General features: G+C 37.8%; 2 protein-coding genes across 7 annotated transcripts in view; one reads left to right on the top strand and one right to left on the bottom strand.

The window, feature by feature from the left end:
* MCPH1 (microcephalin 1) overlaps window positions 1-12,973 on the bottom strand; it is a 334,179-nt gene that overhangs the window by 103,972 nt on the left and 217,234 nt on the right. The window lies entirely within an intron of this gene.
* The window catches only part of ANGPT2 (angiopoietin 2), a 74,427-nt gene that overhangs the window by 7,222 nt on the left and 54,232 nt on the right, over window positions 1-12,973 (top strand). Inside the window, exon 1 of one of the 4 annotated variants that reach the window (XM_078149740.1) lies at window positions 4,190-4,242. The exons of 2 other annotated variants lie outside the window; for them this stretch is intronic. In XM_078149740.1, the coding sequence (XP_078005866.1) occupies window positions 4,204-4,242 (39 nt within the window). In that variant the 5' untranslated portion in view covers window positions 4,190-4,203. Of the gene's footprint in view, window positions 1-4,189; window positions 4,243-4,812; window positions 4,852-12,973 lie in introns of those variants that run through there. One more of the 4 variants, XM_078149741.1, reaches the window with a different exon arrangement.

Below are 12,973 nucleotides of genomic sequence, written 5' to 3' on the forward strand. Positions count from 1 at the left end.
TATACAACATCCTATGTCCTATGTCTGTGCATTTTCACAGGCTCTCCACCATGCCTAAAATGCACTCCCTTCTCACCCTTATCCCCCAGAATTTCTAGCTTCTTTCAAAGCTCAGCTCAAAGTAATCTCCTAGAGCAGGTTTTACTTGACTCCCTAGGTTATCAGTGTTCTCCTCATTATTTTTGTTATATTCTGTGGAAGAAGAAAAGGCTACTGTTTATTATGTTAGAATGACTTCCATAGAAATTGGTTTACACACACACACACACACACACACACACACACACACACACACTTTTTTGGTGAGGAAATTGGGGTTAAGTGACTTGCCCAGGGTCACACAGTTACTAAGTGTCAAATGTCTGAGGCTGGATTTGAACTCAGGTCTTTCTGACTTCAAAACCAGAGCTCTAGCTGCCCCACACTAAATACATTTGTGATGTCAGTTTACATATTATGACAGAAATCTCATGGATTTAATATGGATGATAGTCAATGACGATATGCTGCAATGCCTAGGTATAAAAGAAAAATTTAAATACTGTGATACTTATTTACCAATTTTAGTTTGAGTATAAACATTTCATTAAGCTCTGATAGAAAAATGTATACTTATGGTTCACAAATATATATAAACAGAGATAATTTCTACTGCATAATTTTAATAACCCAAACCTGCTTCATTTGATTTGAAAATACATTAGAAATAAGAAGGTAGCCAATTTGCTTCCCTTAAATATCAAGTATTTTCTTCTAAAATGTAGACTTTTTAAAATGACCTACATTTTAAGAAGATTTAACTTAAGCTAAGTTAAAGCAATTAATTGGTATCCATATGAAATAGGCCACATTTCTAGACATTATGCCTAGAGGCTAGCTTCCAGGAATAGGAAGGTGATAATTCCTTGGTACTTTGCTCTTGTCATCTGTAGTATTGTGTTAAGTTTTTGGAGCTACAAATTTAAAATGACATTGATAAACTGGGGAGTCTCCAGCGGAGGGCAACCAGGATGATGGAAGACCTTGAATCTAACTCATGTGAAAATTAGTTGAAGGACATGTGGGTGTTTAGCATGGAGAGGAAAAGACTTGGGGAATTTAAAAGCTGTTTTCAGTATCTGAAGGGTTGTTCTGCGGAGGAAGGATTAGACGACTTCTTTTTGGCTCCAGAGGGTAGAATGAGGAGTAATGGAATTTGCAAAGAGACACCTTTAGTTCTGATGTCAGGAAAAACTGCATAACAATTTGAGATGCCCCAAAATAGAATGAGCTTACTTAAGAGGTGCTGGGTTCCAAGCAGAGGTTTTCCAGCAGAGGCTTCTTGGGTATTTACAGTGAGGATTCCTTTTGTGTATGGGGTGGGCTACATGGCCACTGAAATACCTTTAAACTCTCAAATCCTGTAATTGATCGTATACTTTTTATTGAGAAGAAATATAATTCTATGTTTTTCCTAAGTTATTCTTAAGTTATAGTATAATTGGAGATAATGCAGTACCTTGGAAATAAAAGATGGCTCAATAAATATTTATTTGGTGAGTGAATGAATGAAATACAACCATAAAATCAACTAAGCAAATGATACTCCATAGTAAGAGTATATGACTTTTGAAAAATATTTAATTTTTAAAACAACTTTGTATAAATTATCTCCAAAATAAATACATTATGAACACATAGATTAGATAGGTATTCTTTTTCTCCCACAACCTATTTTATATCTAACATAATATAATTAGCATTTTGTGATTCTTCTATCTTTTAAAAAAAATTAGGAATGTCTTCTTTATGGTAGTGGGGACAGCTGTCCTTCATTCTTAAAGAGGACCAAAATGACTTCACTATGTTGGAATCAACGTATAGTATGTCTAATTATGGCTGATCAGACTAATACGAGCTCAGAATGCTCTGCCGCAAGTTGGGCACAATAGCCCATGTGAACATTTGAGGCGGAGATGTCTCTAAATTTGTACGTCACGTGTTTTTTTTTTTGAGCTACTGCAATTCTGCCTTGCTCATACAACACAAAGCCTTCTTTGATACAGGCACACCATGCTGGGCAGTCTTTTGCCAGAGTCTCCATGTCATGCAAGTCACACTGGTTTTCAGGTAGATGACCATCTTTCAGGTGAAGGATTAACCTATTAAGGAGGACTCTGGCAAGAATCTTGCCAGCAATGACTAAGAGAGAGACTCCCCTGCGATTGTCATAGGAACACCTATTTCCCTTTCCTTTATAGAGATGGGTAATGGAGGCATCCTGAGGATAATCTCCTCTTGCCATATAACCTGGAAAATCTCAATCAGCTTTTGTACGAGCAATGGACTCCCTACCTTGTAAATCTTAGCTAGAATAGAATCAGCACCAGGTGCTTTGCCGTAAGAGAAGAAGCGTTCAGAATCTCTTCTTCTGTTGGAAATTTGGCTGGAGAGAGATTGACTTCAACCTGAGGTAAAAGGTCAGTGGTTTTAGCATTGACTGATGATAGTCTGTTGAGAATACTATGGAAGTGTTTAGCCCATCTCTCCACGATCAGGTCCTTATTACTCATCAGTGTAGCTTTATCAGCACTGAGTTGTTAAGATGCATAGGTCTTTAGCCCACAAATATCCCTCATGGCGTCATGAAAGTGCTATGGATTGTTGCTATCTGCATAAAACTGAAATCCATTTTCCTCCTTACAAAGCCATTTGCATTTAAGCTTTCCTTGTACTTTACTTTTTTTTTTAAAAAAAGTTTTTATTTAATTTTTCTCAATTGCATTTTAATAGTATATTTTAATAGTATATTTTTTCTAGTTTCAAAGTTTTTGAGTTATAATTTTTTTCTCTCTTTCCCCTCCCCCCCAAATAGTAAGCAATTTAATATAGGTTATATATGTATAATCACATAAATCATATTTGCATATTAGTCATGTTGTGAAAGAAAAAATAGAACAAAAGGGACAAAAAAAATAGAGAAAGTGAAAATAGTATGCTTCAATCTTCATTAAGACTCCACGAATTCTTCCTTGGGATGTGGACTACATTTTCCATGATGAGCCTTTTGGAATTGTCTTAGATCATCCTATTACTGAGAAGAGCTAAGTAATTCATAGTTCATCACTGCACAATGTTGCTGTACTGTTGCACTTCATTTTTGATGGAGATAAATGCTGCCTTCTTAGAGGCAGATGAACTATCCTGCTGGTAAACCCTGTGGAGTTGTTTTTCATTTAGCAGCTTTTGAATTTCTCCATCATTTTTGTCAAATCAGTCTTGATGTTTATGAGTGTTCTGACCCAGATGAGTAAGTGCAGTGCTGTATACCAAATCTCTGAAAGTTGCCTACTCCTTTTCTGTTCCACTGTTGTCAACCCTGTATTGGCTCAGCTTTGCCTCCAACTTAGAAACAAATTGTTCCCACTCAGAGAAGTGTTCTAATCTGTTGACCTTAAGTCTTTTGGTAGTCATCTTGCCTTGCAGCCACTGCTTTTATTGAATGCAAGTATTTAGCTTAGAGAGGATAAGTCTATGATCAGTCCAGCATTCTGTGTCATACATTGCCTTTGTCACTTTGTCTGTCTCTTCTCCTTGCAATGACATAGTCTATTAAATGCCATTGTTTGCTTCGAGGGTACATCCACAAAGTTTTATTGTGTTTAGGTAAATAAAAGATAGTATTGGTGATGAGAAGGTCATGAGATGCACAAATCATCAGTAGTAAGTGATCACTGCTGTTGCTGTTTCCAATTGTACTTCTCCCAAAGACTCCCTACCACGTCTGGTAGTCTATGCCTACTCTTGCATTAGAGTCACCCAGAATTATAAGCTTGTCCTCTTTCGACACACGATGACAGTCTCCAGGTCTTCATAAAATTTGTCTTTGACCTCATCAGGGTTTGTCATGGTAGGAACATATGCACCGATGTTGGTGGGTTGGTGCTTTCCTGCAAGTGGCAAATGCATTGTTATGAAGCTGTCGTTCACTCCTTTTGGTAGGCATAAAAGCTTGTTGACTAGATTAGTTTTGATTGCAAAACCTATACCAGCTTCACTGCACTCCCCTTCACTGCAGCCGCTCCAGGAGAACATGTATCCAGTTCCACCTTTGGTAAGCTGGCCTTCATTTGTCAGCCTTGTTTCACTCAAGCTGCTATTTGGATGTGATACCCGCTGAGTTCTCTCACAAGAGCTGTTCGTCTTTCAGGTCTACTGGATTTCATGTTGTCCACAAGTGTGCACACATTCCACGTACTGATGGTGAGTGGAATCATCTTTGAAGAAGTTTTTATACATTTATTTTTTTGTGTTTCAACAACATTGTGGGATCCCTGCCTGCTATGGTAAACAGGCTAGCCTTGGGTAAAGCCAAAAAAATTTAGGTCATCTTTTCTAGGCCCTTGTTTATGCCAGGAGGTAAACAGCATGGTCCTTAAAAAGCAGCCAAATCCACTGTTGCTTTCAGTGAGAAGATGACCCCATGTCCTGGGCCACCTGTGTGCATGGTTGTGACTACAGCTCCTAGTGTATCTGTTTCATCACTTGCCCGTGGTCACAGGATATTGAGATAGGGGAAAATGGTAAAATTGTAAGGGTGATGTCTTTTGATTTATGCACAAATTGGATTTAAGTGAGGCAGAGTTGTGTGAAGTCATTGGCCTCATTCTGTCTTCCAGAGTCATCACAGTCCAGTGGCAAGACAAAGTCAAGATGACTGGTGATGGCTTGGGATGCAGTGGATGACCTTGGCATCTTCGATGTTTAACCAAGCTCTAAGTATTCCACAGTGCTTGCTTCAGCTGCCTTCATGGCATTTGGAACAAATTATTCTCACCTGCCCATTCCATGGGAAGTCTTCACATGCTTAGGGTAGATATGCCCCTAAATCACAGAAAGGTCTGAGATCCCTCAGTTACCCTTAATCTGGTTTAGCCCTAATGCCAAAAGGTTTACTGGGGTGTAGTTGCTGCATGTGCTGCAGCTTCTTGGAGCCACAGGTGAGAGCTGGATGGATCAGTGGGCACCACAGGTGGAGAACAGCCCTGAAAAGTGCTCTGCAGCCATTATGCCAGAGGAATTAGTTTCCCCTGATCACACCCTATACCTCTTGAATGTTGAATGTACTACGAAGGAGAAAAGCACATACAATATATTGAAAACAAAGTGTAAGTTCCCATAGGCATTAAAGATGTACAGAAAGTTGTTTTTTGTTCTTTCTGGCTCCATTCCCACTGGGGTAGGGATGAGTTGCCTTGGGCTGAGGCAAAGCAGAGTGTGGGGAACAATCACTTGGGCTACAGGGAAAGAATGTGGCCAGGGTTTTCTTGTGGAATTTGGGGCCAGAAGCATCTTAGAGTGAGTCAGAATCAGTCAGTATTTAGGAGATGAGAGGTTTAAATAGGAGTTTAAGGGGAGATGTGACATTCACAGTGTCAACAGATTCATGCCTAGGATCCAAAAAGGGTCCTAAATGTGTGCTGTTCAGTTGTTTCAGTCGTGTCCAATTCTTTGTGACCCCATTTTGGGTTTTCTTGGCAAAGATACTGAAGTAGTTAGCCATTTCCTTCTCCAGCTCATTTTTACAAATGAGGAACTCAGAGAAACAGGGTTAAGCGAGACTTGCCCAGGGTCACACAGTTAGTAAGTATCTCAGACCAGATTTGAACTTATGAAGGTGAGTCTTCCTGATTCCAAGTCCAGTGCTCTACCCATTGTGCCACCTAGTTGCCCCTCTAAAGGGATGAGCTTAGACCTATCATCTGAATTTGGCCTCTAGCAGTTGTATTCCAAGATAAATAGTAAGAGTATTAGTTTAACAAAGTTTCTTCCATTCACTGAACTGAGACTTCTTTGGGTTTATATGCATTCTTCTGGTAATCCTTATTAAGCCCTGTGCTCTGGGTCCTGCCTACACTGCTACTGAGGACAATGGCTAAGGGGTGACAGATAGCTGATAAAACAGGTAATGACATTGTGCTATGCATTAATTCCCAAAGCTGAGTCTATGGAGACCAGAAGAATCTCACAGTCCAAATCAATATATTAAGATTGGAATTTATTTTTTCTTGTTAATGGAAATAAGCCAGAAAAGTTTGGTAATTTATCAGAGGTCTCAGTTAAGCCTGTACTGGAGGCAGGCCTGGTACTTCTATCTCCTGACTGATCTCAGCATTCTTTACATTATACCAGAGTAATTTAGTGGAGAAACAAGCTTTGATGACAGCCATTTCAGCAAATGCTAAACCAAAGTGCATTTTCCTCTCTTCCTTAATTTCAGGGTATTCTCCAGGCTAAGACTTGAACTGTGGAGATACCCTCCTTTGAGAATCTTCAAATTGTGGTTTCTTTCTGGTATCATTGGTTTGATTTCTATTATCAGTGATCTGAATTAGACATGAATGGCTTCGTTGCATAATGAAATAGAAAAACTCAAAGTTAATGTTTTTAATCAAACTAAAAACAAAAAAGTTAAAATGTGGAAGATTGATTTGGCAGCCAATGCACAACGGCCAATGGGTAGACTTTGTTCCAAATCTCTAAATAATGACATTTTCTGTCCTTCCTTCATGAAGATGATGCTGAAGTCATTCGTTTCAAGCAATCTGGACTATCTAGACTGTGAAAAAATTGTGTAAAACTGAATTTGTAATTCAGAATTGTAAAGACAAACTATATAAATTTTATATGGGTGTGGCAGAAAGCATCTATGAAAATCCATATAACCCACACAGAGAATGACAGCTCTTTCCTAGAAATTGACTTTAGAGTAAATTCTTCATTCCAAAGGACCACTTAAAAGTCTAAGCAAATGGAATTCAGATTCAGTGAACCCTGTTTCCCAACCCTGGACTGAAAAATCTAGTCTAGCTTGCTTCTCATTGTTTTATTCTCAGAATTCTGCATATTGGTATAATTAAAGATAACTGGACTACAGTAATACATTAATGTTTAAGATGAGAAAAAATGATGTAAGTCACTGATATAATGTAATTGGAAACAGTGAAAAGAAATCTTTTGTGGATCAGAGTTCTAATAACTTTTCAAGGTCAAAATGACTCTTTAATGTTAAACATAAAGAGTGTGCTTTATCTCTACCTGTTTGAAAGCATGTGAAAGTTTGGAGCAGGTTGTTTCACTTTGATTATATATTTACCCATGAAATTTCCTTTCCTCCTCACCGCAGATGAAAACATAAGTTTTCAAACACATCAGCCGACTGTGGGTACAGAAGCCACCAGAGTGATTCCCTACTATCTCTTTAATGTAATTTTCAGTATGGTACAGGTGAAAGTGCACTGGATTTGGAGTCAAAGGACTTGGATTCGAAGATTACTCTGATGCTTTCTATCTGGTGACCTGGGGCAAGTCATCTAAACTCCCTGGGCCTCAGTTTAGTGATCTATAAAATGAAAGGATTGGACTAGATGGTCTCTAAAGTCTCTTCCAATGAATCAATTCATGAGCATTTATTGATGCCTATTATGAGCTAGGCACTGTGCTACACACTGGGCATACAAAGACAAAAGTGGAATAGTCTCTGCCCTTAGGTAGTTTACAATACTACACTAAATCTATGATCTAATGATAGCATGATAATTGCTTCAACTAATTAACTTTATAGCTGTTTCCAATTAACTGAGGACCTACTTCAAACCCCCACAGGTTTGTCTTTATCTTCCTGTAGCTGCACCTGTTACATCTGAAAAGGCTGTTAAACTCACAGCCTTTGTTGATATGCTTATCTAATAATAATAACCAGTTTACACTAATAACTTTTCTCTCAGAACAGGTATGCTCAAAAGCTTACATATTCAATCCTGAAAATTCTCAAAATATTGTGGATCCTTGATACATTATATAGTTGTTATCGTTTTAAGTTCACTGTTTTTTTCATACAGTCAAAAGAATTTTTCCCATTTTTTGTGACAAAATATTTTAAGAGGAAGAAGAGAAATCCATTATCAGTTTATATTATAATGTTTTACAAAATTACAGAAGTAAATTATTTCTTTACATATGTAGTTCAGTGCCATAATTTTCCAAGTTGAACTTTTTGATAAAGATAATTAAGAAAAAGTCATGAGAGGAAAAACTATCACCGTCCAACTAAGCAACTCTCCTCAGTTTTTCTACCAAGTGGGCATTGCCATTGGGGAAGGGAAGTCATATTTTTGTAGACATCTGGTTATCAGACTGTCCCCACACCTAAGCTGTGTCAAAAAGTATGGATATTACTTACAATCAGTATCTGTATATATCTGTTATTCAAGTGGCTGACCAAGTTATACCATGCTAGACTGTTGCAAACACATTACTCAGTTTGGCGAAATTTTGTGTCAAATCAGAAAACAGGAAATTCCTTGTGTAAAATAGAAACTAGTCACCTCATGAACTTGGCCAATTATTCTGTAATTCTTGGTAAAAATGACCATATATGTAAATTGCTGTCCTTTATGTTTCAAAATGGAATGTAATTTAATTTAATTCAACAAATATTTATTAAGTACCTATTTTGTACCAGGTTTCGTGCTAGTCACTGGGGAATAGAAAGAAAAACATGAAACAAACCTCGAATTTATGGAGTTGATTAGTATTTAAGTGGGCAGGCACAGCTGAAAAGATCAATTCAAACCTCATATTCCAATTCCCATTCTTAATCCCAATAAACTCTCTTATTCCTAATCCCTGCAAGCATTACTCATCCCTTCCACTGTGCTCTCTGGAATGTCCATTCCCTAGGTAACAAATTTGCTTTAATCTTAAATCTTTTCCTTTTCTGTTCCTTTTGTTTTCTGGCTCTCAAAGACGTAACTCCCTCCTGGTGACAAAGTCTCCCTAACCACCCTTTTCCAGTACTGGTTGCCCTTTCACTTACTGCCCAGACTCATTGGTTCAGGAGGTGGCACTGAATGTTGGCTTGGAGTTGGGAAGATCTGAGTTAAAAATCTGATCTCAGACACTTAAAAATGCTGTGACAATGGGCAAGTCATTTAACCTGTTTACCTCAGTTTCCTCATCTGTAAAATGGGAATAATAGCATCTACCTCCCAGAGTTCTTATGAGGATCAAATGAGATAATAATTGTAAATTACCCAATGCCTAGCACACAGTAAGCACTATATAAATGTTAGCTGTTATCACCATAGTCATCACTGTTATTATTACTCCTTGCTCCCCATTGCCATTTCCTCCTTTTCCCCTTATCTTTATCACTATGTAACCTTTCCTCCTTTAAGCTTCACTCATAATATCTACCACCCAGTCAACATTCTAATAGCTGTTATCTACTGACCTCCAGGATACTATTTCTTCAATGAGCTTGGTGCTTTAGCTCAGTCTTTCTTCTCTTCAATTCCTGCCCTCACAATAGGGACTGAAACATACATATTGATACTCCCTCAAATACCCTTACCTCTTAGCTCCTCAATTTGTTCATTTCTGGTTATCCAATCTGAGCTACACACAGAGATGATCATATCTTTGATCTTGCCATCACCCACAAATATTCCACTTCCATGTTTATCAAGACTGAAATTACCTTATCTGATCACAATCTGTCATTATTCTATCTCTCCCTCTATGCTGTAACCTGCTCTTCATCTTTACTGCTACCTCCAGTCCCCAGAATCCTTAGTTATTTCCCAGGCCATCACACATTCACTGATTACACTCTCCTCTCTTTCCTAACTTGACCCTTTATTGAGCCAACTGAACTGTATATATTCCTCTTCTCTTGAATCCCTTGCCTTCTAATTCTAACACTGATCTTAACTTACTTGCCAAGTCTCAGCCCTGGATTACCCCCACCATTTACTTCCTTTGCTCCTACTCCTGTGCTGCTCAACAAAGCTGGAGGAAATCATGAAACTATGCTGATTAGAGCCACTATAAATTTATGTTACATAATCTCATCTAGGCCCTTACAAGGCAATCCTTTTATACCTCCCTACTAGACACACTATTTTCCTCAACAGAGCAGATTTTCATGCCTCCTCAAAACTCCCATAGATTCCCTTCTCCCCACCATGTCAGCTAAGAACTTTACTTTATATTTTAATAAAAAATTAAGGATATTTGCTGAGAACTTCTTTTCCCCTTATCCTCAACTCACAGCTCCCAGATGCTGTTAGCTACTATGTCTGACTCTACCCCTAGCTTACATGAGTAGGTGGCCCTTCTCCTTGCCAAAGTAAACCTTTCTAACTACACAAGTGATCCTGTTGCATCCCTTCTTCTCTGGTAGACTGGCCCCTCTATCATCCCCACTCTTACTCGTCTTCAACCTCTCCTTGTCTACTGGCTTCTTCCCTGCTGCCTCCAAACATGCCCATGTTTTTCCCATCCTCAAAACACCCTCACTTGATCCATGTATGCCCACTGACTATCCTTCCACATCTTTCCTCCCTTTCATGGCTAAATTCCTTTAGAAGGTAGACTGCAACAGATGCCTCCATTTCCTTTCCCCTCACTTTCCTCTTAACCCTCTATAGCCTGGCTTCAGATCTTATCTCTTGATTGAAACTGCTCTCTCCAAGGTTATCTATGATTTCTTAATTGCCAAACCTAGTGGCCTTTTCTCAATCTTCATTCTCCTTAAACTCTCTGAAGCTTTTGGTGCTGCTGATCATGATTTTCTCCTTGGTATTCTCTTCTTCTAATGATTTCATGACAATGTTCTCTCCTGGTTCTCCTCCTACCTTTTCTGCTGGCTCCTTCTGCCTTCTTTGCTATCGATGGGTATCTCTACATTGGAGATGCATGTTACTTAAGTGCTTTAGAGGACAATAGATAACATTTAAAAATTGATGCTGTTCTTAATATTAATGTAATAAATGAATACAATATATTAATATTTTATTTTATTTTTCCAAAGTGCTGAGTCTATAGAGAGTCATTCACAATCTTTAGTCTCATTAACCCCAGAAGGTATTACATAAGATAACTGGCCAGTTAATGACATGATCTATAATTACAGAACACATTTTCTTAAGGAGAAACTATTAAATTTCCAACCAACAGGCAGGAAGATTTCAGCTAAATAAAAGGACAAATTTTCTAAATATGAGAGATGAATGTCTAAAATTTTGTTTTGTTTTGTTTTGGTTTTTTTTGCCTAGAGAAAGAAACAAATATCTGCTAAGTGAATACTCTGTGTAGGCGCTATAATAAGTGTAATACAAATATAATGTTATTTGAGCCTCACAACAACCCTGAGAGGTAGGTTCTATAATTGTCCCTATTATACAGTTTAGGAAACTAAGGACAGAGGTCAAGTGACTTGCCAGGGCCAAACACTAGTAAGTTTAGAAGGCTGGATTTGAACTCAGGTCTTCTTGACTCCAGGCCCAGAACTCTATGCACTAGACCACATGGCTGCCTCTCGGGGAAAGCCTCCTCATCTCAGAAGGCAGAAATTAAATGAAAAATTGTCAAGATGTAGAGGGGATTTATTTATTCTTTAAATGGGGATGCAACTGGACTTCTAAATTTTGTTCCAATTCTATGATTACGAAAATTACTCAGTTGTATGCAGCATATTGTGCTAGCCACTGAGGGTTAGGGTGAGAGATTATGCAAGAATGAAGATGATTGCTCTTCCAAGTTTGCTTCCTTCAAAGTTCTCACAGTTTAGAAGAAAATAGATATGTATACAAATAACAATACAAATGAGATCATATAAGCATATATTGGAGATCAAAGTAAACGGAAGTACAAGGGAGAAAGAAAATATCTTTGTGTTTGTTGATGATTAAATTGACAATAAAAAAGAAAAATTTAATACTATCAATCTGGGGGTAGTATGTAGTATACAGAGCAAAGACTGCTAGACTTTAAGTCAGGAGTAAAATTTGAATTCTGGTTCCAAGGCTTGCTAGCTGTATGGATACAAATAAGTCACATTATTTGTTTTCCTCAGTTTTCTAATCTGTAAAATGTAGGTTAATACTTCCATGACCTACTTATAAAGTAACTGTGGATAAAGTAATACATAAACTTTAAGGCATTATATTGTTAGTGTTATTATTGTCATTGGAATGGATTCAAGTAGATAGAGATTAGTGATTGGCAGGTTATCCCAACAGTCCAGGTAAAAAGTAATGGGGACCTAAATTAAGCTGGGATCCATGGGTAACACAAAGAATGGACATCAATACAGATATCAAAGTTACTGGGCCTTTTCGAAAGGGACAGGGTGGAGAGGGAGACTGTGAATCAGCCTAGATCCAAACTCTACCGTGTATCATTTTAAAACCTTCACCCTCTCTTATAATGTGCAAATGGTATAGTTTGAATTAATTGGTGATAGTAAGTATACAAAATTATCTTACAAAATAACAATAGTACCTAAACTCTTAAATTAAGTCTTTCAAAGGACACATATCTCTAAGTACATCACTAAAGTATAGAGAAAATGTTTTCCTTTTAACATTGAAGAGGACAATAAATCAAGTGTATCCCAAGTGCTTTCTGTTCAATATAACACATAACTCAGACACAGATTTGTTCAAGGGCCCTTCACATTACAAAATCCAGATTTTACCTCCAAAAATAATGCATTACTAAACTAATCTGTTAAATGCTCACATTTTGCCTACAGCCAAATTACTTTAAAATATGCCATGTGGAACAATTTCCTTCAGAAACTCACTTGCATTGTACTCTGCTTTGCTGTTTTAAGCACTGCTGCCCTGGAATGATTCTGTCTTACTTTAGACACAAGCACTAAATCAGTCTGAAAGTAGCCAGAAAGAATCAGTGCAGGTCAGTGTTTTTGAGATAACTAACTTTTATTGTAAAATGGGGCAAGGATCTATCCAGAATTACAGAGAGCCATTCTTTTTGCCCCAAGTATTTCTAAAATTGCTTTTTCTGGTACAGGATTAGTTTTGGATTTGGGCATGGAGAATTTCAGTAGCCCAGCCTCCCGTTACCTGATGATAAGTTTAAAGATTGCTTTGATGATAAACTGAGGTATGATCTTGGGACTTAA

Source organism: Phascolarctos cinereus, unplaced genomic scaffold (genome assembly GCF_003287225.1).
Source record: "Phascolarctos cinereus isolate Bilbo 61053 unplaced genomic scaffold, phaCin_HiC Scaffold_2;HRSCAF=192, whole genome shotgun sequence".
Lineage (NCBI taxonomy): Eukaryota > Metazoa > Chordata > Mammalia > Diprotodontia > Phascolarctidae > Phascolarctos > Phascolarctos cinereus.